Consider the following 27,664-nt stretch of genomic DNA (forward strand, 5'->3'; position numbering starts at 1 on the left):
TTCCTCACTGGCCTGTTTTTTTTTTTTTTTTTTTTTTTAAACTTTTAAAATAATCTCTGTGCCCACTGTGGGACTTGAACTTACAACTCCAGAATTAAGAATCACATGCTTTATTGACTGAGCCAGCCAGTTGCCCCTGACTCCCTTCATTTTGACTTAAATTTCATTTTTATTTTTTTGTTTTTTAAAAGATTTTAAGTAATCTCTGTACTCAGTGTAGAGCTCAAACTTACAGTCCTGAGATCAAGAGTTCCATGCTCTACCAACTGAGCCACGAAGTGCCCCTTAAATTTCATTTTTACTTTAGAACTACATTCTCCCCTTACTGCATTAAATCTATAAAATGCAAGCTGATGTCAGTGAGCCACAGTTACTTTCTTTTTTGGATGAATCTGAGAAGTTTACTTTTATCTATTTATAATTGAAGTATAGTTGACACAATGTTACATTAGTTTCAAGTGTACAACATGGTGATTCCATGTCTATTATGCAGTTATTTTGTTATATCTTTTAATTGTGCTAATTATTTCTAGCTACAGGTATGTTTTGTTGATTACCATACTTGTGTGCCTAAATTAATTTCTGATGAATAGTTTTCTTCATGTTGGACAGATCAGAAATTTTAAAACCCAAGTTATAAACTTATTTTTATCAAAATGGAGATATCCCTGTTTAGACACAAAATGGCTCCTCTTTAATTTTGAGGAAGAGCAAAAATAAGTGTATCTGTTCAAAGATTCTTGTTTTTCAAAGGAAGATTAATAAAGCCAGGGTGGCTCAAAATAATCTTAGGAACTGAAGTTACTCATTTCCAAAATATATTTCAAATCCAATGCGTGTTCCACTTCATAACGGAGAGGTGTTGCTTACATTCATCTCTAAAGTGGCTAGACTGAGAACCATTTTAAATTCATGGTGGTATGTGATATTGCAAGAGGCTTTAAATCTAAAGATCTGGTTAAAATGTAAAGTTTTTCTGTCTTCCTAGCTCTAAAATTCTGGGACTCATTCACAACCTACATTAATCCTAAGCAACAATAATGACAGTAGTAGTAAGTCTGAAACATCCTTTTGGCTTTAATGTACTTTATCTTCTTGCTTTATTTTTAAGTTACTTTTTAATTTCTTAATATTTAATAATCAGCCCTCTCAGATTTTCTCACAGTGTAAAAAATATCTTTTTATAGTTGATTTGTTTGAATCAGGGTCAAGAAAAAGTCCACATATTGCATTTGATAAATGTTACTTGTATCTTCTTTAATCCATGCCTGTAACTTGTTTGGCAGGAGATGAGAAGTAGAGGTCCACATTACTACTGGGTTGTCTTTGTTTCTAGGCCTCTTCAGTGAATAAAGTTAGTATGTATTCTTTTAGAGGGAACAAAATCAGTGTTCACCTTATTTCCTTTTAAAATCAAAGTTTATGGGGTTTTTATCTCTTTTGATTTTGTGTATCCTTACTAGAGGCTGAAAACCTCAATTCTTAAATATTTAATATTTGTTTTAACCTATAATATGCAGGATTTTATTTTATATAAAGGTGCTAAATAACAATATCAGTATTAGTACTATTTCTGATATAAAACTACTGAATGTTTAGATTTCTGCAATGCCTTCTGTTCTTAAGATAAATCCAAGTAGAGATAAAATTTTAAATTATTATTTAAATTATTAAATTGTAATTATTATTAAATTATTTATTATTATTTTGTAACTTCCTGAGATTATTTTTTTATGCATGCATACCACCAACTTTTAAATATATGCTTGTCAATTTTCAGTTTTTCCTGATTGCCTTCTTTGAGATTTAATATTCTTAGTGGGTTTATAATGCATAGAATAAGTTTAAATTCTAGCAGTGTTGTACTATTACATACATACTTTTTTCTGTATTTTTTTATTTACTCATATAAGTGAGTTAGTATTTCTAAAGAAAAGAACAAACTTAAGATCCCCAGAATGTCTTTATCATCTTATAACTAAAATGTTCAGGCATGATGATTACAGTTAACAACACTGTATTGTATACTTAAAAGTTGTTAAGAGAGTAGATATTAAATGTTCCCCATACACATAAAAAAATGGTAACTATGTGCTGTATGTGTTAACTAACCTTATTGTGGTAATTATTTCATTATATATATCAAATCATCATGTTATACATCTTGCTTAATGTTATATGTCAGTTATATCTCAATAAAGCTGGGTAAAAATAAAGCATAAGATCCCATTGATCATGTCTTTAATTAAGATATTTGTATGTTGTGTGTGTTTTTGTTTGTTTTTTTATATGTTTAGGGGCCTTCAGAAGGAAGAAATTGTTTTGCTTACCCATGGAGATAGTGTAGACAAAGTAGCTGATGGATTCAAGGTTGTGGCACGTTCTGGGAACATTGTGGCAGGTGAAAACTCTAAAACTTTTGCCAATTCTGTTTTAAACTTATCTGAAGAGTCTAAGAATATGTTTCTGCATGAGGTACTGGGTTTTTAAAAATTTTTTAAAAAGATACTGTAAATGTCATGGGTTCACCATTAATTTATGAAGGGAATTTAATATTAGATTATTTAGAAGTCACTTACTGGTTTTCTCTGAAATATTTTTAAAAGTGTTCACTCTAATAAAAGTTCTCCAGGTGTAAAACACTACTTTTACATCTCAGGAAAAATTTGAGAATGGTCTATTTTTCTAGTGTGCTTATTAATTCATAATTAGATTTTTAAATGCTTTTCTTAGATATACACAGGCTTGTATCTTGGACATCGGCAAAACACCAGACTGAGCACTCAGGACATTTCTCTGAGCCAGGGTTGGCAAAAATGTGACCTGTGGGTCAAATCTAGCCTATAACCTATTATGTTATTAAAGGGTTATGATAAAAGGGATTGTATGCCTGTGTTCCACAGAGCCTAAATTTTTACTATTTAGCCCTTTGTAGAAACATTGTCTAATCTGTACTTTATTTTTTTTCAAGTTTTATTTATTTTTTAAAGATTTAAAAAATTTATTTATTCATGAGAGACAGAGAGAGAGGCAGAGACACAGGTAGAGGGAGAAGCAGGCTCCATGCAGGGAGCCCGACGCAGGACTTGAACCCTGGACTCCAGGATCACGGCCTGGGCCAAAGGCAGGCCCTACACTGCTGAGCCACCCAGGTGTCCCTAATCTGTACTTTATTTTTATTTATTTATTTAAATATTTTATTTATTTATTCATGAGAGAGAGAGAGAGAGAGAGAGAGAGAGAGAGAGAGGCAGAGACACAGGCAGAGGGAGAAGCAGGCTCCATGCAGGGAGCCCGACGTGGGACTCGATCCTGGGTCTCCAGGATCACATCTTGGGCTGAAGGCAGGTGTTAAACTGCTTGGCCACCGGGGCTGCCCCCTAATCTGTACTTTAAAGCCATTTTTATTCTCTTCTTTTTGAGGAAGAGGAATTGATTTTCTGGCACTTGTGATTTTTTTTTAACCTGCTTATTTGAATAGTTATTATGTAAATAATTACCATAATCCTGGAAGTCAGTTAAAGAAAAAAAGTGGATTTACCAATAAAGTTCTTTTTGTTTGAAATGCACACCTAAACAATACATGGTAAAAAAAGATTTGTCATGGATAAACTGAATTGAGTAATCTGCCTGCAATTAATATTAGAATAGGAATGATCCAGAATGGTTTTCATATGGAAATGTTTTTATTTAATATAAAAGATAAACAGTGGTAGATGGATTATGTATTTTTATTCACTTAACAAATGTTTGAGTGCCTACTTTGTGTCAGTGACAGTTCCAGGTGCCAAAGGTAAAGTAATGAAAAGTGGACAAAAATCTGTTTTTCATTCTAGGTGGGAGTAGGGATGGGACAGCTAATACACAAACAAATACAGAATATGTCAAGTGTCAGTGTTTAAGTACACTGAAAACAATAAAGGAAGTGTAGAGTGTTGCAGAATATGTGTGATTAAGGTTGTTACTCTTTATTTAGGATATTTTGGGCAGGGTATTCCTATAAAATGGACATGAAGTAAGTGCTATTAACCCTTCTGGACATTTGGAGGAAGAGGAGATAGCAGTACAAGTCTAGGATGGGACCATGTTTGAGGAACAGTAAGAAAGACTACATGGTTGGAGCTGGTAAACATAGAGGAAGATTGGTAGAAGATGAGGTTGGAGAGTTTGTCAGGGTGGCCAGAACACAGACCTCTATGAAACTGTTGGCTTTACTCATGATCTAATTTCAGGATTACTTTGGTTACAGTGAAGTGAAAAGAGAAAGGGTCAAATGTAGAAGTAGGGAGGTCAGCTAGGAATCTATTGCAGCAATCAGGAGCAGAGGCAATAGTCTAAGGAATAAGGTTCTAGAGGTGGAAGTAGTCAAGAGTGCTTGGTTTCCCATATGGAGCTTGTATGTATTTTCTTAGATTTATACCTTCATATTTCATTTATTTGGCTGATAATCGGTTTTAATTTCATATTCCACTTGTTCATTGCTATTATATAGGAAAGCAATGAACTTCTGTAAATTCACTTTACATCCTACAACTCTGCTATAATCATTCACTAGTTCCTAGAATTTTTCTGTTGATTTTTGTTTTCAGATTTCTGCATAGATGATGTCATCTGAGAACAAAGAGTTTTATTTCTTCTTTCTCAACCTGTATGCCTTTTATTTCCTTTTCTTATTGCAGTAGTTAGGACTTTTTTTTTTTTTTAAGATTTTATTTATTCATGAGAGACACAGAGAGAGGCAGAGATACAGGCAGAGGGAGAAGCAGGCTCCATGCAGGGAGCCCGATATGGGTCTCGATCCTGGGACTCCAGGATCACACCCTGAGCCAAAGGTAGGCGCCAAACCGCTGAGCCACCACCCAGGGATCTCTAGGACTTTTTATATAGTGTTGAAAAACAGTGGGGAGAGGGAACATCCTTGCCTTGTTCCTGATCTGAGTGGGAAAGTTTTGAATTTCTGTTATATGATTTTAGCTGTAGGTTTTTAGAAGATATTCCTTATCAAGTTGAGGGAGTTTCCCCCTATATTCCTAGTTTACGGAGAGTTTTTATCATGAATGAGTGTTGGATTTTTTCAGATGCTTTTTCTGCATCTATCGAATCAGATCATATAATTTTTAAAATCGGTGGAGGCCTATTGAAATTACTTATTTCTTTTGTGAGTTTTGGTAAGGTGTGTCTTTCAAAGAATTGGTCCATTTCATCTGTGTTATAAAATTTGTGGACATAGTTATTCATAATATTCCTTTATTATGTTAATGTCCCTGGGACCTGTAGTGATGTTTCCTTTCTCATTTCTGATATTAGTAATTTGTGTCCTCTCTCTTTTTCTTAGTTAGCCTGGCTAGAAGCTTACCAATTTCGCTGATCTTATCAAAGAAATAGCTTTTGATATTTTTTATTTTTGTTGTTGAATTCCTGTTTTCAGTTTCATTGATTTCTCTTTAATTTTTATTTGTTTTGATTACTTTGGATGTAATTTGTCCCTCTTTATTCATTTCATAAGGTGGAAGTTTAGGTGATTGAGTAAATCCTTTCTTCTAATATATGCATTCAGTGCTGGAAATTTTCCTCTAGGCACTATTTTTGTTGTCTGTTGGTGTTCTGAGACCAATTTCCGGTGTGTGGGAGAGTTGAGGAGGGTTTCTGACACCAACAAGCAATTCTTACACACCAGTATGGTATTTGAGAGGGCATCTCTCTTTCCTTTTTTTTTTTTAAGATTTTATTTATTTATTCATGAGAGAGAGAGAGAGAGGCAGAGACACAAGCAGAGGGAGAAGCAGGCTCCCTGCAGGGAGCCCGACATGGGACTCAATCCCTGGTCTCCAGGATCGCACCCTGGGCTGAAGGTGGTGCTAAACCACTGAGCCACCTGGGCTGCTCTTGAGAGGGCATCTCAATTCAGCTCAATTCTGATATTATGTACCCAGAGTGTACATAGCACCAGATTTCTGGGGTTGAGGGCTGCATCCCACAAGACCAGTTCCCCCTTCCCTACCCACACATACTTCAGACACCAGTTGCAAGCCCAGGTTATCACTGTGCCTCTTACTGACCAACTATAGATTGGAGGTTCCAGTGACCGACCCCCCTCCTTGGATTTCAGATATAAGTCAGAGGTCCAGGTTATGTGTATTCTGACTGACTGGCTGTAAATCAGAGATTCCCATGAGCTCTTCCTCAGTTCAGTTAATTCTCTAGAGTGGCTCACAGAACTCAGAAACATTTTACCACTAGGTCATTGGTTTCTTATAGAAGAGTGTAATTTCAATGGAATATTACTCAGCCATTAGAAACTACGAATACCCAGCATTTGCTGCTTCAGTGTGGATAGAACTGGAAGGTATATGCTGAGTGAAGTAAGTCAATCGGAGAAGGACAAACATTATATAGTTTCATTAGGTCGGGGAATATAAAAAATAGTGAAGGGGATTAAAGGGGAAAGGAGAGAAAATGAGTGGGAAATATCAGAGAGGGAGACAGAACATGAGAGACTCCTAACTCTGGGAAAAGAACAAGGGGTAGTAGAAGGGAAGGTGGATGGGGTGTTGGGGTGACTGGGTGATGGGCACTGAGGCGGGGACTTGACAGGATGAGCACTGGCTGTTATACTATATGTTGGCAAATTGAACTCCAATAAAAAAATACACACACAAAAAAAGAAGGGTATAATTTGGGAACAACCGGATGGAAGAGATGTATAGAAGGGCAGAGAATGGGGAAATGGCGTGGAGCTTCCGTGAAAGTTCCAGGCCTCTAATCACATGATTGTCTTGGCAGCCAGCCCCCATCCTTAGGTGCTTTTCAAAAGCTCTCATCTCTTAGAAAATTCCAAAGGTTTTGGGATCTGTGAGCCAGGAACTGTAATGAAGACCAAATAGAGGTTTCTTATAAATTATAATTTTGCACCCTGCATCCTCCAAATTTTAGAACGTTGGTTCATTTCACTTTTGTTTAGTTCAAAATAATGCTTCATTTCTCTTAAAATTTCTTCTTTCTTTCATCATTACTTAGAAGTCTTTAGTCTCCAAGTGTTTTGAGATTTTCCATCTGTCTTTTGGTTAATGTGATACCTGGTTTAATTCCATTGTAGTCTGAGAACAGACATTGTATGAGTTCTGTTCTTTTAAATTTATTAAGCCGTGTTTTATGTCTCAAAATGTGGTCTGCCTTGGTGAGTGTTCCAAGTGAGCCTGAGAACAATGTATGTTCTGTTGGATGAAGCAATCTATAGACGTCCATTACATCCCGGTTGATTGATGGTATCGTTGTGTCCTTACTGATGTTCTGCTTGTTGGGTCTGTCCATTTCTGATAGAGGGATGTTGAAATCTCCAATTATAACAGCGGATTCACCTATTCTATCACTTTTTGCCTCATGTATGTTGATGATCTGTTACGTGCATATACATTACAGGTTACTGTCATCCTTGAGAGTTGACTTCTTTATCATCATATGTGCCCCCTCTTTATTCCTGATAACTTTCCTTGGCCCAGGCCTACTCTGGCTGACATTAATATAGCTCTTCTGCTATCTTTTATTAGCGTTAGCATGATGTACCTTTCTCCATCCTGCCCCCACCCCTTTTTTAAATTGAAGTATAGTTGTCACAGAATGTTATATTCGTTTCAGGTGTACAACATAGTGATCTAACAACTCTGATCAGCAACTCTATGTATTGCATGTGCCAGCTACAAGTGTAGCTTCCGTCTCTCATCATACAAAGCTATTACAGTAACATTGGTTGTATTCTATACCTTTCATCCTTGCGATTCCACAACTGGAAGCTTGTACCTGTCACTTCCCTTCACCCATTTTGCCCACCCTCCACCCTCTTCCCTTTGTAGTTTTGAGTCTGTTTGTATTTTTTTTTTTTTTAGATCTACATATAAGTGGAACCATTCATCTATTTACTTTTAATCTGTATGTATCTTCATTATTTTTTAAAAACGATTTTATTTATCTGATAGAGCAGGGGAGAAACCATGAACAAGGGGAGGGGCAAAAAGAGAGGAAGAAGCAGGCTCCCCACTAAGCAGGGTGCCTGATGAGGGGCTCTGTCCCAGGACCCTGGGATCATGACCTGAACTGAAGACAGATGCTTAACCAACTGGGCCACCCACGTGCCCCCTCCGTGCGTCTTCGAAGTAGATTTCTTGTAGGTAGTATATAATTAGGTTTTGTTTCTTGATCTACTGTGACAATCTTTATTTGAATTGGTGCATTTAGACCATTGACATTCAAAATGATTATTGATAACTTGATAATCCATCTTGATAAAGTTGGATTAATATTTATCATATCAGTTACTTCTGTATTTGTTGCTCTTGTTCTTTGTTTCTATTGTCTTCCATTCTTCTACCTTTTGTGGTGTCAATTGAACATTTTATGAGATTCAGTTTTCTCTCAGCACGTCAGTTATACTTCTCTTAGAGAAAGTTGTCCTACATTTTGCAATATACATTTACAACAAACTCACATTCATTTTCAAATACATTACCCGTGAAGTTGTATAGTGTTAACTTGATAAATCTAGATAAACCTAGTTTTTCCCTCCCATTTCTGTCATCCATTTCACTTATACACCAGCATGGGTATGTACACATGTATATGTAACCATATGTAATTGAATACATTGTTGCTGTTATTATTTTGAAGAGAGGGTTACCAGCTCAGTTTACCTTCATTTATTCCTTCTCTGATATTCTTTTTTTATGTACACTAAAGTTTCTGACCTTTATAATTTTCCCTCTCTCTAATGAAATTTTTATCATTTCTTACAAGACAAGTTGGCTGGCAACAAACAACCTCAGCATTTACTTGTCTGAGAGAGTCTTTATTTTTCTTTACTTTTGGATGATAATTTCTCAGGGTACAGAATTCTAGGTCGATGTTTTTTTTTTTTTTCCCTCAACATATTTTTAAATTTAATTTTTTTAGCTCATTAGGATGGACAACATTGTAAGATATTTAAAGTATGCAATGTGCTGATTTGATACATAATAAAAGGAGTTAACTGACACATCCATCACCTCACATATTTGCCTTTTTTTGTGTGTGAGAATATTTAAGTTCTCTTAACACACTATTGGGTAATTAAATTTGCTATCAATTATAGTCATGATACTATTAATTGGATCTTCAGACCGTATTTGTCTTACAGTTGAAAGTGTGTACCCTTTTACCAGCCCCTCCCTATTTCCCCCTGCCAGGCCCTGGTGATCACTTCTTCATTCTCTATTCTGATTTCAACTGTTTATTGATTTTATTGATTGATTGATTCTACATATAAGTGATACTATGTGGTATTTGTCTTTGGCTTATTTCACTTAGCCTTATGTCCTCCAGATTCACCTGTGTTGCTGCAAATGACAGGAGTTCCTTCTTTTTAAAAGCTGAATAGTATTCCACTTTGTGTGTGTATATTATGTTTGTGTTTCTACCTACGTATTTTTCCTTGATCCCTTGATAGACACTTGTTTCCCATGTCCCGTCTGTTGTGAGTAATGCTGCAGTGAACATACAGACATCTCTTTGAGATAATGGTTTCCTGTCCTTTGAATGTGTATCTAGACGTGGGATTCCTGGATCATACAGTAATACTAGTTTTAATTTTTTGTGGAGCCTCCATACTGTTTTCCATCATGACTTTTATATTCCCACCAGCAGTTTACAAGAAGTTCCTTTTCTCTGCCTCTTTGCCAGCATTTATCTTGGCTTTTTCATAGTGGACATCCTAATAGGTGTGAGAGGACATCATCATTGTGAATTAGATTTGCATTTCCCTGATGATTAGCGATATTGAGCATTTTTATGTACCTTTTGGCCATTTGTAGGTCTTTTGAAAAATATCTCTTCAAGTCTTTTGCCCATTTTTAAATTGGGCAGTCAGTGGTATTTGTTGTTGTTGATGGTTTCCTTTACTGTACAGAATCTTTTTAGTTTGATATAATCTCACTTATTTTTTGCTTTTGTTGCCTTTGCTTTTGATCAAATCCAAAAAATCATTGACAAGACAGGTGTCAGGGGGCTTTTTTCCCTGTGATTTCTTCTAGGAGTTTTGTGATTTCAGGTTTTACATTCAAGTCTTTAATCTGTTTTGAGTTGATTTTTGTATATGGTATAAGGTAGGGATTCTGTTTCATTCTTTTGTTTGTGGCTGGCTGGTTTTCTGAGCACCATTTTTGAAGAGACTACCCTTTCTTCACTGTATGTTCTAGGCTCCTTTGTTGTAAATTGGTCATTTATGCATGAGTTTATTCTGGGCTCTTGATTCTGTTCTTTGGTTTGTGTGTATTAGTCCAATACTGTACTGTTTTGATTACTATCGCTTTGTAATGTAGTTTGAAATCAGGACCTCTGATACCTTGTGCTTTGTTTTTTTTTGTGTTTTCAAGATTGCTTTGGCTCTTTGAAGTCTTTTGTGGTTTGATACAAACTTTAGAATTCCTTTTTTTCTGTCTATGAACAAGCCATTGGAATTTTGATAGAGATTGAATTGAATCTGTAGAATGCTTTGGATAGAATAGATATTTCAAGTTTTCTTGTAATCTGTATAGGTTATTCATTTATTTGTGCCTTCTTCAGTTTCTTCATTTTCAGTATATAGATCTTTCACCTCTTTGGTTAAGTTTGTTCCTAAATATTTTATTCTTTTTGATGCTATTGTGAATGGGAACATTTTCTTAATTTCTCTGATAGTTTTTTAATTTACAGAAACATAACTGACTTTGATACATGGATTTTTCTATGCCACAGTGTTGCTGAAATTTTTTTGTTGTTGTAACAGTTTTTGATGGAGCCTGTTTGAGAGCTTTGTTTTTTTCTTGATGTAATTATTAATTGCCATTAACTTCCCTCTTAGAATTGCTTTTGCTACATCACATTATCTTTGGTTGTTGTTTCCATTTTTATTTGTCTCAGATTTTTTCTTTTCATTTATCCTTTGACCCATTCATTTGTCAACAGCATGTATTTTAATCTCCACGTACTTAAGGATTTTCCAGTTTTGTTCTTGTAATTGATTTCTAGTTTCTTAACCATTGTGGGTGGAAAAGACATTTGATAGGATTTTAATCTTCTTAGATGAGATTGGATTCTGATATATTTTTGAAAGGAGAGACAAAGGAGTTGCTGTTGGATTGAATGTGGAGTTGGGAGAAAAGGAGTATAGTTGAGTTTTAACTCCCGTATTTTTTGGTCCACGCATCCAGAAAGTTGAAGTTTCTGTTCACCTGATGGGAAAGAATGCAGTTATGCAAGTCTGTATACAATTCAAGATGCTGGGCGCCTGGGTGGCTCAGATGGTTAAGTGTCTGCCTTCGGCTCAGGTCATGATCCCAGGGTCCTAGAATTGAGCCCAGTATTGGGATTCCTGCTCAGTGGAGAGCCTGCTTCTCCCTCTCCTCCTACCCCTCCCTCCTGTTCATTCTTTCTCTCTCCCTCTTTCTCCATCTCAAATAAATTAAAATCTTTAAAAAAATTCAAGATGCCTTATTAAACATAGAAATAAAGGTATTAGTAGGCAGTTGTCTAAGTCTAGACTGTAGAGTAGAAAACTGGGCTAGAGGTATAAAGTTGGGGGTATACTATCATATGGATACAATGTAAAGTCATAAGAGTTTAGATCTCAATGTATGGAGAAGAGATTTAAGGGCTGAGTATTGGGCAACTTTCTATTTATTTATTTATTTATCTATCTATCTATCTATCTATCTATCTATCTATCTATCTATTTATTTATGATAGTCAGAGAGAGAGAGAGAGAGAGAGGCAGAGGCAGAGGCAGAGACACAGGCAGAGGGAGAAGCAGGTTCCATGCACCGGGAGCCCGATGTGGGATTCGATCCCGGGTCTCCAGGATCGTGCCCTGGGCCAAAGGCAGGCGCCAAACCGCTGCGCCACCCAGGGATCCCATTGGGCAACTTTCATGTGTAGAGATGGATAAGATGAGGAGGAACCAACAAAGATTAAGAAGGATCAGACAATGAACCCAGAGAGTGGTGTCCTAGAATCCCAAGGAAAGAAAATGTGAGGTTCTTTAGTATAGTAGAATGACTATGCGTTTGGGAGCCTGCTAGGCCTGATTTAATTACTTAACTAGCTGTAACTTTTCTTGGTATCTCAGAGCCATAAACAGGGGTAACGCATGCACAAGTAAACATCTGGCCTAACATCTGTTGCTTAGATAATAATTTGTCAGAAACACATTAGTCAAATCCACAAAGTTACATTTGTGGTTGATAGTATCTAAGAAAGGGATACTTGGCATATTCTGACAGGCCTAATATATGAGGTTCTTCTAATACATAAAATTGATAGCTGCATATTGCATGAGAAAGCCATGTGGGATTGAGAGCCAAAATTGAGTTATCATTGTGTTAAATAATCTGGGTGGAGAAGTGAAAGTGCTAGGAAATAATCTCTGTAGGACTTAATTCACTGTCCTGTGTAGTTCATTAATTGCTATATAAGGACTTTTAAAGAAAAAATGTGGCAATGCAGTTTGTTTTGTGTGTCTTTTTTCCTGTAAAAATGCACTAATTTGTATCCATTTTCACATTTATAGAGGAAATTGTGAGGAATTACTGTGGGTACTTAGTTGAGTCTTGAAACATGAAAAAAAATTTTAATTTGTGATTATTTTCTCTATAAAGGTATAGCAAATGAATCTAAAAAATTATATGGAGCACAGTTCCACCCTGAAGTTGGCCTTACAGAAAATGGGAAAGTAATACTGAAGAATTTCCTCTACGATATAGCTGGGTGCAGTGGGACCTTCACCGTGCAGAACAGAGAACTGGAGTGCATTCAAGAGATCAAAGAGAGAGTAGGCACATCAAAGGTTTTGGTAAGGAATTTACATCTGAAAGTCTACAAATTTATGTCATTGTTAGAGCTGACTTTGTCGCCATAGCCCTTCACCGTTGACTGGCTGATGGGCCGTTGTGTGAGTTGCACTGTTTCGAGGTGCTTTTTCAGTTACTGTGTATCCTTTTGGTAAAAACTTTTTAATGGTAAAGGTTTAAGAAGATAGTTTTTATTTTATTTTCTTGCTTATCGTACTCAGCTTGATTTTTCTTTTAATTTCATCTTGTAGGTTTTACTCAGTGGTGGAGTAGACTCAACAGTCTGTACAGCTTTGCTGAATCGTGCTTTGAGCCAAGATCAAGTCATTGCTGTGCACATTGATAATGGCTTTATGAGAAAACGAGAAAGCCAGTCTGTAGAAGAGGCCCTCAAAAAGCTTGGAATTCAGGTCAAAGGTATTGATGAATCCCTTGAGTGAGCTCGTCGCCTTAACCATGTACAGGTTTCTAGGGCGCCTGGATGCTCTAGTCATTTGAGTGTCCAATTTATGATTTTTGGCTCAGGTCAGGATCTCAGGGACATAGGATCAAGCCCTGCCTCCTGTTCCACCCAGTGGGGAGTCTGCTTGAGGTTCTCTCTCCCTTTGCATGTTTTTTACTTTTACATTATAATTATCTGGTTCATGAGGGGTCCCAGGATAAATTTTAAAACTGTTTAAAACTCTTTTTTTTTTTTTTTTTTAAGATTTTATTTATTTATTCCTGAGAGACAGAGAAAAAAGAGAGAGAGAGAGGCAGAGACACACAGGCAGAGGGAGAAGCAGGCTCCATGCAGGGAGCCTGACGTGGGACTGGATCCCTGGTCTCCAGGATCAGGCCCTGGGCTGAAGGCAGGCACTAACCGCTGAGCCACCTGGGGATCCCCTGTTGATAACTCCCAATGTTATATGCATATCAGTAGAATTCCATCTACCATCCTGTCCTCTTCTACTCATTCTCTTTTTGAATTTTCTTTTCTGATCCATAATATTATTTATACATGAGAATTTCTAAGTCTTCCTACAATAAGTATGGATGTACAGATTATTTTGTAAACTGAAAGACTTATACAGAGGAGTGAAGAGTTTATGGTCACTTTTTTTTTCTAGTTTTATTGAGGAATAATTGATATACATTACTGTAAGTTTAAGGCTACAGTATGATGATTTGATTTTTACATATATTTTGAAAGAATTATCACAAATGTCTGAGTTAGCTTCCATATTCTCATACAGGGACAATAAAAAGGAAAAAAAATTATGTGAACTCTTAGGGTTTACTTTCAACTCGTCTATATGTCAACCAGCAGTATTACCTGTAATCGTCATGTTTAATGTAGGGTTTTTACTTACTTATCTTGTAACTGGAAGTTTATACTTTTTAACCACCTTCCTCCAATTCCCCTTCTCCACATCCCCCACCTCTGATAATAAGTCTGATTTCTTTTTCTATGAGTTTCATTTTTTAGGTTCTTTTTTTTTAAATTTATTTATTTATTTTTAAATTTTTTAGGTTCTAAATATAAGTGAGATCATACCATATTTGTCTTTGTCTTATTTTACTTAGCATAATGCCTTTAAGGTCCATGCATGTTGTCACAAATGGTAGGATTTCCTTGTTTTTTTTATGGATGAATAATTTTCCATAGTATGTGCGCGCACACACACACATATGTACACCACATCTTTATTCATGCATTGATGTATTTAAGTGGTTTCCATATCTTAGCTATTGCAAATGATGCTGCTATGAGTATGGGAGTGCAGATATCTTTGAGTGTTTTCATTTCTTTTTTTTTTTTTTTTTTTGTTTGTTTGTTTGTTTTCATTTCCTTTGGGTATATCTCCAGAAGTGGAATTACTGGATCACATGTTATTTTTATTTATAATTTTTTGAGGATCCTTTGTCTTAAAAAGGATTTCATTTTATTTATTTTTAGAGAGAGATTGTGAGTGGCTGGGGGCAGGCAGAGGGAGGGGGGAGAGAGAATTCTAAGCAGACTCCACGTTGAGCATGGAGCCCAACATGGGACTCTATCTCACAACACTGAGACATGACCTGAGCCGAAATCAGGAGTCCGACACCTAACTGCCTGAGCCACCCAGGTGCTCCCTGACACATTTTCCTGTAGTGGCTTTACCAATTTACAATCCTGCCAACATTGCACACGGATTCCCTTTACTCCACCAGCCTCGCCAGCTTTTATTATCTCTTATCTTGATCATGGCCATTCTAACAGGTATGAGGTGATATCTCACTGTGGTTTTAATTTGCATTTCCCTAATAAGTAGTGATATTGAGCATCTTTCTAGGTACCTGTTGTCCTTTTGTATATCTTCTTTGGAGGAATGTCTGTTCAGGTCCTCTGTCCATTTTTTTGATTGAGTAATTTGTGTTTTTCCTGTTGAATTTTATAAATTCTGTATATACTTTGGATATTAAACCTTTATCAGAAATATGGCTTACAGATATTTTTCCCCATTCTGTAGATTGTCTTTTTTTTTAATGTTTTCTTTTGCTGTCCAGAAATTATTTTACTATTAAAGATTTTGAGAGAGAGAAAGCATGAGCAAAGGAGGAGGGGCAGAGGGAGAAGCAGACTCCCCACTGAGCAGGGAGCCTGATCCAGGGCTCAGTTCCAGGACTCTGAGATCATGACCTGAGTCGAAGGCAGATGCTTAGGCTACTGAGCAACATAGGCACCCCTGCAGAAGTTCTTTAGATTGATGTAGCCTCACTTGTCCATTTTTGTTCATACTTTAGGTGTCCTCTAAAAACTCATTACCAAGACCCATGTCAAGGAACATTATTCCTATATTTTCTTCCAGGGTTCCATGGTTTCAAGTCTTATGTTTAGGTTTTTAATCTGTTTTGGGTTAACTTTTCTGAGTAGTAGAAGATATGGGTCCAGTTTATTCTTTTACATTGCATATCCAGTTATTCCACCATGATTTATTGAAGAGACTGTCTTTTCTCTATTGAGTATTCTTGGCTCCCTGTCAAATATTAGTTGACTATATATGCTTGGGTTTATTCTGGGCTCTTGATTCTCTTCCATTTGTTTGTATGTTTTCATGCCAGTACCATACCGTTTGGTGATAGTTTTACAGTATAGCTAGAAATCCAGAACTGTGATGCTTCCTGCTTTGTTGTCCTTTCCCAGGTCTTTTGTGGTTATATATACATTTTGGGAGTGTTTTTTTCTATCCCTTGGTATAGTGATTATGTTGACTCTATAAATGGCTTTTGGTAGTATTGACATTTAAACAGTATTTTTCCCGTCCATGAACATGGATATCCATCCATTTATTTATGTTGTCTTTGATTTCTTGCATCAGTCACTTGTAGCTTTCATAGTAGACATCTTACACTTTCTTGATTTTATTTCTAAGTATTATTACTTTTGGTACTGTTGTAAATGGAATTGATTTCTATATTTCTAATTATAGAAAATTTGTTATTGGTGTATAGAAACACTACTGATTTTTATATGTTAATTTTGTATCCTATAACTTTACTGAATTCATGGATCAGACCTAACAGTTTTTGGTTGAGTTTTATGGTTTTACGGTTTTCTCTCTATTAAATTATGTTATCTGCAAATACAATTTAATTTTTTCCTTTCCAATTCTGATAGCTTTTATTTCTTTTTCTTGCCTGATTGTTCTAGCTGGGACTTCAGTATTTATGTTGAATAGGAGGAATAGTGAGAGTGGGCACTCTTTGTCTTGTTCCTTGTCTTAGAGGGAAAGCTTTTACCTTTTCACCATTGAGTATGATATAACCTGCGGGCTTGTTGTGTGTGGTCTTTCTTTCTTTTTCTTTCTTTCTTTCTTTCTTTCTTTCTTTCTTTCTTTCTTTCTTTCTTTCTTTCTTTCTTTCTTTTTCTTTCTTTCTTTCAATATTTTACTTATTTATTCATGAGAGACACACACACACAGAGAGGCAGGAACACAGGGAGAGGGAGAGGCAGGTTCCCTATGGGGAGCCCCATGTGGGACTTGTTCATAGGATCCAGTATCATGCCCTGAGCCAAAGGCAGTCACTCAACCACTGATCCACCTGGGCATCCCATATATGGTCTACCTTATGTTGAGATGTGCTCCTTCTCTGCCTAATTTGTTGAGTATAATCACTTTTTTTTTTAAGTCCACTAGTAAACTACTTAGGTTTTAACTGTATTTACATTTGTAGCTTTTATACTTTTTTTTTTAAGTTCATTTATTTATTTCAGAGCATACATGAGCCGGTAAGCCAGGGGAGGGTCAGAGGAAGAGGGAGAGAAGCAGACTCCCTACTGAGTATGGAGCCCAGTGTGGGGGCTTGATTTTAGGACCCTGAGGTTCTGACCTGAGCCAAAATCAAGAGTCAGAAGCTTAACCCACTAAGCCACCCAGGTGCCCCTGTCTTTCATACTTTTTAAAAACAAAGTGTAATCAATAATATATTGAAATCAAGTCCATACCCTAATGATACAAACCATACATATTATTGAATTAGAATTGATGCCAGAAGGTTAAATATAAAATGAACGCTTGGAGTTAATCATAAAGTGAAGAGGAGTCTCTTTCTTTCTTGAAACGTCACTAAAATAACATTACAGGTGTAAAACAAGTATAATGCCACAAGAACAAGGAATAGAAGAGGTGATAGTAGTCTGATGCTCTAACAAAATGTTGGAAGGTGGAAAGAAGATAATACAGATTTTCTCTGATAAGTAAATGACCCTTGACCCTTAAGTTTCAGGATCCCTCACTGGCCTTCACTAGGATTTTGGAAAAAATCCTGTAATGGGTCCTTGTAGTGTCTTTACATAGTCATACGTTGTTAAAGATGCAAATAAGATATTTTAATAATCCCCAATTTACTGGTATTTCTCAGTGAAGTAGCCAGCTGTATTTCAGTGAAGTTTACTAGTTGTTCAGCCTTACTACCAAATAGAGATCTTATATTTAAAGTACTTTGCTCTTTAAAAATGAAAGGATAGCCAGCAATTGCTAAATATATGTTGATAAACATCAGTTTTTAAGAGACTGGTTAATTCAGTGGACGGTTCTGAGGACTTTGATTCTTGTATACGAACCACTGCTTTCAGTTCCCTTGGGGCTGTGCTTGTTTGTTCCTTTGGCTTTTGCTTGGTGCTCTGGTAGGGCACTGAATCCAGGGAAAGCAACCAGCATAGTGTATGATGTCATGGCCTTAGATTACTAAATGCCACAGGATTCTCAAAAACAAACAAACAAACAAACAAACAAACTACCAAAACGTAATGAGTACCTGTGTCTGGACTCTGTTAATCATGATTTATTAGTAGTTCTGTAATATGTAGGGAGGGTAAGGGGTGATCGAAAGATCACCAAATGGGTAGTTTGACCCATTATTTATGTTTTTTAAAAATCTTCTAGTTTTAAAACTTGCTTCTTGGGGCAGCCCTGATGGTTCAGTTGTTTGGCGTCGCCTTCAGCCCGGGGTGTGATCCTGGAGACTCGGGGTCGAGTCCCAAGTCAGGCTCCCTGAATGGTGCCTGCTTCTCCCTCTGCTTGTGTCTGTGCCTCTCTCTCTGTCTCTCATGAATAAATAAATAAAGTCTTTAAGAATAATAAAATAAAACATGCTTCTCTTTTCTTCCTCAGTGATAAATGCGGCTCATTCTTTCTACAATGGAACAACAACTCTGCCAATATCAGATGAAGATAGAACTCCACGAAAAAGAATTAGCAAAACACTAAATATGACAACAAGTCCTGAAGAGAAAAGAAAAATTATTGGGGATACTTTTGTTAAGGTATCTTCCTAATATCTACAGTGTGTACTGTTTTTGATGTGAATTTTAATATTTATTTTTCCTTGTCTTTATATCAAATAAACAAATTTGCTGACTAATTTTTATTGTTTTTTGGTTAAGAATTTTGGTGTATGTTATTATGACACTGGTAGAAACGGTTTTATGTTTTAAAAAACATGTATACTTGGTAGGCTCATATTGTAACTACTTAAGAATAGCAATTTCAGTTGATATAAGACTTTAGTTCTTTGAGTATTTCAATGGCTAGTTTTCAGGCTTTTGAATATTTGCCTATCTTATGAATCTTTTTAAAGCATATGTTCTTAAAAATTTATTTTGGGAGTTGATGTAGATTTTATCTCTTGGTCAGTATTGCAAAAGGATTCTGAGAAATCTTGCAAAAAGCATAAAAAAGACTTTGCTATCTTTTTTAAAGATTCATCTCTTAAAAGACTTTTACTCCTCTTGATTATAGATTGCCAATGAAGTAATTGGAGAAATGAACCTGAAACCAGAGGAAGTTTTCCTGGCCCAAGGTACTTTACGGCCTGATTTAATTGAAAGTGCATCCCTTGTTGCAAGTGGCAAAGCTGAACTCATCAAAACCCATCACAATGACACAGAGCTTATCAGAAAGTTGAGAGAAGAGGTAAAAGCTTATAAGAACTTTGCCATAAAATCTTTCTCCCACCCTCTCTGAATCATTTTTAAATGTAGAGTTCAGTAATGATAAATGTATTTGCATTGTTGTGAGACAGATCTCCTCAAGTTTTTCATCTTGTAAAACTGAACCTTTATACCCCTTGAACAGCAGCTGCTTTGTTCTCCTTCTTTCCAGCTCTTAGTAATCACCATTCTACTGTCTGTCTCCGTGGATTTGACTACTTTAGATACCCTGTATAAGTGAAGTCATACAGCATTTTGTCTTTTTGTGACTGGCTTATCTCATTTAGCATAAATCCTCAAGGTTCATCCGTGTTGTAACACGTGACAGGATTTTCTTCCTTTTTAAGGCTAATATTTAGTTGTATGTATATACACATTGTTTATCCACTTATCTGTCAACGGACATTTGGGTTGCTTCTACTTTTTGGCTATTGTGAATTGTGGTGCTACAAACGTGAGTTGATAGATATGTTTTGGAGACCCTGTTTTCAGTTTTTTTGGTTATATACAAGAAGTGGTATTGCCAGATCAAATGGTAGGTTTTTTTTTTTTAAGATTTTATTTTTGAGTAATCTCTACAGTCAACATGAGGCTTGAACTTACAACCCCAAGATCAAGAGTTGCGTGCTCTACTAAGTCAGCCCAGCACTCCTTGGTAGTTCTATTTTTAATTTTAATTTTAATTTTATTTTATTTTTTTATATTTTATTTATTTTATTTTATTTTATATTTTATTTTATTTTTATTTTATTTTATTTTATTTTATTTTATTTTATTTTATTTTATTTATTTTATTTTTATTTTTAAAAGGAACTTAATGTTTCCATAATAGTTACATCATATTATAATCTACCAGCAATGTTCCAATTTGTCCACACTTCACCAACAGTTATTTTCTCACTCTCTTTTTCTTTCTTTTATTATTATTATTTTTTTGTGATTCACACCCATTAAAATGGCTACTCTCTGTATAGTGTCATCTCATTGTGGTTTTGATTTGCATTTTCTTAATAACTAATGATGTTGAGCATCTTTTCATATGCTTATTGGCCATTTGTATATATTCTTAGGAAAAATGTCAGATCTTTTGCACATTCTTAATTGGTTTATCTTTTTATTACCGAATTGTAAGTGTTCTTTATACACTCTATAGGTTCTTTATCTGATAGGAGTAGGTCGTCTTTTCGCTTAATGGTATTATTTGGAGAGCTTTAATTTTGAGACTCTAGTATATTTTCTGATGCCTTGTATTCTAATGAGAGTTAGATCAGAGATGGCGGGTAGGGCGGCTCCTCTGATTTATTTATATTTGAAAGGTTTATATTTAAAATGTATTTTAAAGAGAAGTATGAAGATCAGTAAAATATTCATCTAATTTCTTATGAACACATGGAAGAAAATACTTTAAAATATGAAATTAAAAAAATTTTTTTTAAATTTAAGGTGAGAGACAGTAGGAAAGGCCTATAATTTGTTACTCTTTATTTTCCATGTCCTTTCTATTACTAATTTGTATTAATTGTCTTTTTCCCTCTGTAGGGAAAAGTAATAGAACCTCTGAAAGATTTTCATAAGGATGAAGTAAGAATTTTAGGCAGAGAACTTGGACTTCCAGAAGAGTTAGTTTCCAGGCATCCATTTCCAGGTAAAAATAAATAAATAAGTAAATAAATAGAATTGATTGCTTGATTTGTCATTAAACCTTCATGTTGAAGAAAAATCAATTCAGACAATTTTGAAATAACTTTTTATCTCAGGGAATATATAACTTTAGAAAAAGGTGTAGGTAGGGTACAAAAGTCTTCTTAGTATCTATTGTGTATACTTCATTTTCTTACATAATCATTTTCCATTGTATTTACACCACCTCAGTGAGTCTGGGCTATGATGTTGCCATCAGATAAGAATACCAAGGCATGGGGTATTTTAGTAACATTTGCCACACGGTTTTTTTACAGGTCTTAATTTACTTCTTATTTTAGGCAGAGAGCAAGCATGTGCTTGCCAGCAGGGAGAGAAGCAGAGGGAGAGAATCCTAAGCAGGCTGCCCAGTTTGGCAGCCCAGAGTGGGGTTAGGATATGACCTGAGCCGAAATCAAGAGGCAGACACTTAACAAGCTGAGTCACCTAGGTGCCCTACATTGTCACATAATTTCTTAGTGTTAGGACTGTGATTTATATGTTCTTTCTACTATACCATGATGGCTTCCATGGAAGTCCAGGTTAAAATGTGTTTCTCTGAAATCCTAATCCAATGGTTGACTTGTCTGAATGGATGAATTAACTTTTTTTTCTTTTTCTTTTTTTTTTAACTTTTTTTTCATAGTACTATATGTCAGTAATTCATGAACAAATAAAAAATATTCAGTTTAAGTAGTCATTTGCTGCAATCATGTAGAAATATAACTAACTAGAGATAGTATTTCTTTAAAGTTAAGACTGAGAGTCATAACATTGTTTTCATTATAATTTCTTGAGTTTGGGTAAGTCTTAGACCTCATTTTCTGGCTCTTTATAATAGTCATTATGTGACGAGTTGAGAGAATGGTCTAATTAAATTAAACAACATAGTAAAAGTTAACATTTCTTAAGTACTAGGATGTGCTAGGCTTTCTGCTAAGTATTTTACACATACTGTCTTATTTGATCCTCGAAAAACTACCATCTATTTATAGATGAGGAAATTTTGGGGATGGAGCCCAATTTGCCAAAAGTTAATGCAGATTAGGTTTGGAGCTGGAATTCTAGCCTTGATAATCTCTCCTCAGAGCTTGTACTCATGAATACCATGTTGGTCCTGTAAGCAGCGTGACAGAGGTATATAACTCATGTAGTAGTTAGCACTGTTTGTATCAATAAACTTCAAATCTGGGAATTTAAGATGTTCTATCTAACCATTGTGTTGGCAAAGAATCGTGTGTGAATGTAACGGAGAGAGCCCATGTCCTTGGTCATCATTTCACTAGATTCACTTGTCTTTTAAAAGCCTATTTTATATATAGGATTTTTTATTAAAGATTCTTTTGGTAAAAATATTTAGCTGCTTTTAAAAAGATTAGGCATAGGGGATCCCTGGGTGGCGCAGCGGTTTGGCGCCTGCCTTTGGCCCAGGGCGCGATCCTGGAGACACGGGATCGAGTCCCACGTCGGGCTCCCTGCATGGAGCCTGCTTCTCCCTCTGCCTGTGTCTCTGCGCCTCTCTCTCTCTCTCTCTCTCTCTCTCTCTCACTGTGTGCTTATCATAAATAAATAAAAATAAAAAAAAAAGATTAGGCATACTATTTACCTTTTAAGCTATTTATTCTACAGATGAAGAATAGAACTGGGGAGGTAATGGAACAAGGCTAAGGTTTTGTCTATAATCAGCTGTCTCATGGGATGCCCTTTCTGTTATAGTAAAGAAGCAGAATAATTATTTTTTTAATAGATCCGTGTTATTTTGTATTCATCCTTCTAAGAAGTTGGTGAAATAGAATTACCAGTTCACATTTTTGGAATTAAACAGTCTGTTGTCCTTTTTTTTTTTTTTGAACAGCAGATTCTTCTTCCTAAAATTAGATTGGTAGTTGAACCCGGGTGGTAAATAATAAGGTGGTTCATTACGTTGTTCTCTTTATATTTAAAAATTGCTTTGATAAGTTTTAAAAAATGAGCACCTATATTGTGAATTAATATTTATTGGAGAATTTTGTGACATTTCATACATGGACTATAAAAAATGGAAATCATTGATGTAGAGAGAAAGCATTTTAAAAAGTGATCTGTTAGGGGATCCCTGGGTGGCTCAGCGGTTTAGCGCCTGCCTTTGGTCCTGGAGTCCCGGGATCGAGATCCGCATCGGGCTCCCTGCATGGAGCCTGCTTCTCCCTCTCCCTGTGTCTCTGCCTGTCTCTCTCTCTCTATCATGAATAAATAAATAAAATCTTAAAAAAATAAAAGATCTGTTGGATGGGAAAACTAATGGTTACATTTGAAATTAAACACTTAAAAAAAACTTTAAAGTAGTGGGGCTCAGTTGGTTGGGTCTCTGACTCTTGGATTCAGCTTGGGTTGTAGTCTTGGGATCCTGGGATCAGCCCCCTAATTGGTCTCCGTGCTCAGCAGGGAGTTCGTTCTCTCTTCTCTCTCTCTCTCTCTCTCTCTCTCTCTCTCTCTCTCTCTCTCTCTCTCTCTCTCTCTCCCCCCCTCCCGCTCCCTCCCTCCCCCTCCCTCCCTCCCTCCCTCCCTCCCTCCCTCCCTCCCTCCCTCCCCCCTGCCCATGTACTCCCTCCCATAGATAAATAAATCCAAAAAAAAAAAAAAAAAAAGAAAACATAAAATGGTTGTATGTCAGTAAAACTGGAAAAAACTTACAGTGGCAAATGGAGTTTAATTTTTGGAAGGATTTTACATTGGAAACAGTGATATTTTTGTATTAAATATAAAATTTGTATTAAGTACCATTGTTACTGTTCTCTTTAGGTCCTGGCCTGGCAATCAGAGTAATATGTGCTGAAGAACCTTATATTTGTAAGGACTTTCCTGAAACCAACAATATTTTGAAAATAGTAGCTGATTTTTCTGCAAGTGTTAAGAAGGTAATAATTTGCATTGAATTTGTATATTAGAGGAGCTTTAAATAAACACAACTCATCAGTATAAGGAATTGAATAGATAATTGTAGTATTCTAGTATTTACAATGAATTTATTAGTTTCATTTTTTGAAAATTCAGAGTAATATAACATGTTAAATGACTATAAAGAAAATATTCTACAGAGACTTGTAAATCCAGACTTCTCTTTTCAGCCTTACAACAGATAAGATACCTGGAATCCCTAAAAAATGCTAGATATGAAAGGGTGTTTAAAAATATTTTAGAGGTGCCTGGCTGGCTCAGTTGGTAGAGCATGTGACTCTTGGTCTTGGGTTATGAGTTTGAACCTCATGTTGGATTTAAAAAAACTTAAAAATATTTTATATGTAAAAAAAAAATTATATGTAGCACAGGAAAATAAGGGAAAACTTTTTTTTTTGAAAACATTTTAACTCCAAACTGAGGATGATGAGTGTTAGTCTCCCAGTCCTTCTATAGATTTGGTGCCTAAATTCATAATCTTTGTGGTCTGAAAATCTTAAAGCTAAGAATTTAAAATGGACCTTGGTAGTGCTTCCAGGTGTCAGGGTTAACAATGTAAATTCTTTCCAGAGTGTCTTAAGGCCTTGAAATATCTCCACACATAGGGTTCCAATGAATATATATGAACTTAAGTTGCAAAATACATGTAGTAATAAGGTAACATGAATGAGAACTAGTGGAAAAAACCGACAGGACAAGACCCTCAAACACTTCAGATACTGGAATTAGTATAAAGTATGTAGAATTAAAAGAAGCAATTGATAATAAGAAAGTATATGACAAAAAAAAAAAAGAATAATGTATATGGTAAAAAAAACTACCCAGATGACTTGGGCAGCTTTGAAAAAAATTAAGTTCCAGGAATGAAAATAACAAATTAAAAACAACTAAAGAAACAAGTAATGAACTAAAAGACTGATGATAAATTATCCAGAGATCAGAACAAAGCTTTAAAGAGAAGATAATTACAAGAGAGGTTAAAATAGAATGAAAAGGTCAACTTTAACATATAACATAACATAACAGGAGGAGATAATAGACAAACCTGTTTGAATTCTTCCGCAGGATGAAAGACACCATGACTCAGATTCAGGAAATGTAACCCATCTCATTTAGGCCAATGGGAAAAAAATTGATACCTAGTAGGCATACCTAGCAAAACTGCAGACTGCCGAAGACAAAGCAACTGCAGAGGAAAGATTGATTACCCTTTGAAGGAAAGACTGTCACACTGAAAGCACAGTAAAATAAAAAGAATATTTCAAAGTGCCATGAAAAAATAATTGTGAATAGTGAACAAATGAACTGTCTCCTAAGAACTAGGGAGTGAACAAATGAACTGTCTCCTAAGAACTAGGGCAAATGAAGACATTTTTAGATAAACCATTTACTACCAGTAGTCCAGTACCTGAGGACCTAAAGACAGTAGTTCTCAACCTGAAACCAAAATGGGCTATATAATGAAAATAATCTCTAGTTTATAAAGATATTATAACAATATACAGCTAAAAAAGCATACAAGCCACAAGTAATTGGAGGTAAAGCATTCAAAAATGCTTGTACTGTTTGCTAGTAGAGAGAGATTGATTCTCTTTTGTTAAGTATCCATGTTAACACTTAAGGGGAACTGCTAAAAGAAGAAAAATACAGGGTTTAACCTCAAAACCAGTAGAAGGGAGATAAATGAGCTGGGAAAAATAATTTAGAAGAATGTAAGAGAAGAGAAGAGAAAGAAACCTAAAAACTGGGACAAATAGAAATTGCTGAATAAAATGGTAGGATGAAATCCAACCATATTATTAACACACAATTATTTAAAAGGACTCACGTCGTTAGTTATGACATCGATTGCCAAACTAGATTGAAAAGTAAAATCTAATTCTAGTCTGTTTACCTAAGGATAGAAGGAGTGAAAGGAAGAGTGGAAGGAAGAGCATACCTGGCAAATAGACCTCCCCCCCCCCAAAAAAAAAAAGTGGGTAGAGATCTATTAATTTTAGATGAAAGTGACTTTATGGTAAAAAGTTTTATTATAAGGAAAAGATTTAACTCACGTGAGGTGTGTCCCTGCTGGTAACAATTTAATCCCTGAAGTAGGGATTGAACTTCCCTTCTCATTGCCCTCGCCCTCCGGAGTGAAATTCTGATGTGTACTTTGTAGCACACACAAGTCAAAGAGGAATGTCTAATAGGATCCATTGCTGGAAGCCTGGAAGTGTAGCTATGTAAGACAGTCATGGGTACCAAAAGAATACCTTATTTCTTGAAACCTTAAGAAATTAATGTCTGTCTGGTTTTCTCAGCCGCATACACTGTTACAAAGAGTCAAAGCTTGTACCACGGAAGAGGATCAGGAGAAGCTGATGCAAATTACAAGTTTGCATTCATTGAATGCCTTCCTGCTGCCAATTAAAACTGTGGGGGTGCAGGTGAGTCGTGGGAGTTCATTGATCTGTGACATAGCTTTTTGCACTTTACTCTTTCCACTAATCTTGAAATATGAAAGTATATATACCAAACTTAGAAATGTAAAAAGGCAGTGTTTTGTAGAGTGTCTTTCTTATGTATGTATGTATGTATGTAGAATGTTTTATGGAGTGAATTAGGTTATAGGAACTAAACATTCAGGCTGAGATTTTGTAAGTTTGGGAACATCTGTCATCTCTAACCAAAAGTAAAAATTCAAACAGTGGTTTGCTCTAGGGTTGGCTTGCTTGCTTCTGCCTTGAAGGGCAGGCTTCTTGGTCTAAAAATGTACTGTGACTTTAGAAGTGGTTGTTAAGTACAAGAAGGTGGCCCCCGGATGAACGTCTTGCTCTCAGCTTGTGTGTTCCTTTCTGCGTCTTCAACGTGTTCTGTGTGTCTGAGCTGTGATCATGTACAACTAGCATTTTTATATTTATTGTTCATTCTAATTGTAAGAGCGTGTGAAGATAATACGGTTTTCACTTTTAAAATGTTATTTATAAATGAAGTTCTTTATATGCTTCTCAGGTGATTTTCTGGGGAAAAGCTTGGAGGGTAGGGAAGTTTCTTTTCTGTTAGGATTTTTAGTTAAGTGTAAACTAGAAAAGGTGTCAATAATTCAGTGTAAAATGGTATGAATGCCAGTTATTGGGCCTGTCTTATTTGTGGCAAGAAATTAACCCTGTTTTAGAGATTACTCATCTGAAACTTGGTAAATATACTCTTTTTTTTAAACACATGAAGTTGAGTCACCAGTTTAAATTCTTCCTTCTCCTGAATCCATATAGCTCTGTCTGTAAATGAGACAATAGAAATTCATTGTTACCTGTAAAATATTCTAGTTCATAGAAATGATAGTTGCAGTTATTTTGAACTTTTTCCCGTTTCCCCTTTATTTGTAAAGGCCATGTATGAAAGCTATGTATATTCTTTTAAAATCACTATTAAAGTAATAACCTTCTCTGGAATTGTAGAAATCACTTTCTTTCCGTGGTGTTTGGTTATCTCATCATATGCAGATTCATTTTGAGATTGATGCTATGTTACTTACAGGTGGGTATTGCCCTACTATAAAAATAGAAGAGCCGATAAGTTACTTAATTTGTGAAAGTTTTTCCAGTCCGAAGAAGATCTCTTACAGAGAGCTTCCAACTCTGTGTACTAACTCCTGCTAGGCAAGAAGTTGAATCGAATTAGTTCCCCACTCCCCTTCTTAAATAGGCATTCTAGATAACGTTAGATGAATAGATGTTGGAGGTGGTTCGTTAGATGAATGACT

General features: G+C 35.7%; 1 protein-coding gene across 2 annotated transcripts in view; it reads left to right on the plus strand.

Annotated features, from left to right (window-relative positions):
• GMPS (guanine monophosphate synthase) overlaps positions 1 to 27,664 on the plus strand; it is a 78,657-nt gene that overhangs the window by 35,606 nt on the left and 15,387 nt on the right. For both annotated transcript variants that reach the window (XM_055321357.1, XM_055321359.1), the window contains exons 5-12: positions 2,298 to 2,401; positions 12,660 to 12,853; positions 13,103 to 13,268; positions 18,485 to 18,636; positions 19,112 to 19,285; positions 20,842 to 20,947; positions 23,764 to 23,879; positions 26,223 to 26,348. In XM_055321357.1, coding sequence (XP_055177332.1) covers positions 2,298 to 2,401; positions 12,660 to 12,853; positions 13,103 to 13,268; positions 18,485 to 18,636; positions 19,112 to 19,285; positions 20,842 to 20,947; positions 23,764 to 23,879; positions 26,223 to 26,348 — 1,138 coding nt within the window. The remainder of the gene's footprint in view (positions 1 to 2,297; positions 2,402 to 12,659; positions 12,854 to 13,102; positions 13,269 to 18,484; positions 18,637 to 19,111; positions 19,286 to 20,841; positions 20,948 to 23,763; positions 23,880 to 26,222; positions 26,349 to 27,664) is intronic.

This window comes from Nyctereutes procyonoides, unplaced genomic scaffold, assembly GCF_905146905.1.
Source record: "Nyctereutes procyonoides isolate TBG_1078 unplaced genomic scaffold, NYPRO_anot_genome, whole genome shotgun sequence".
Classification (NCBI taxonomy): Eukaryota; Metazoa; Chordata; class Mammalia; order Carnivora; family Canidae; genus Nyctereutes; species Nyctereutes procyonoides.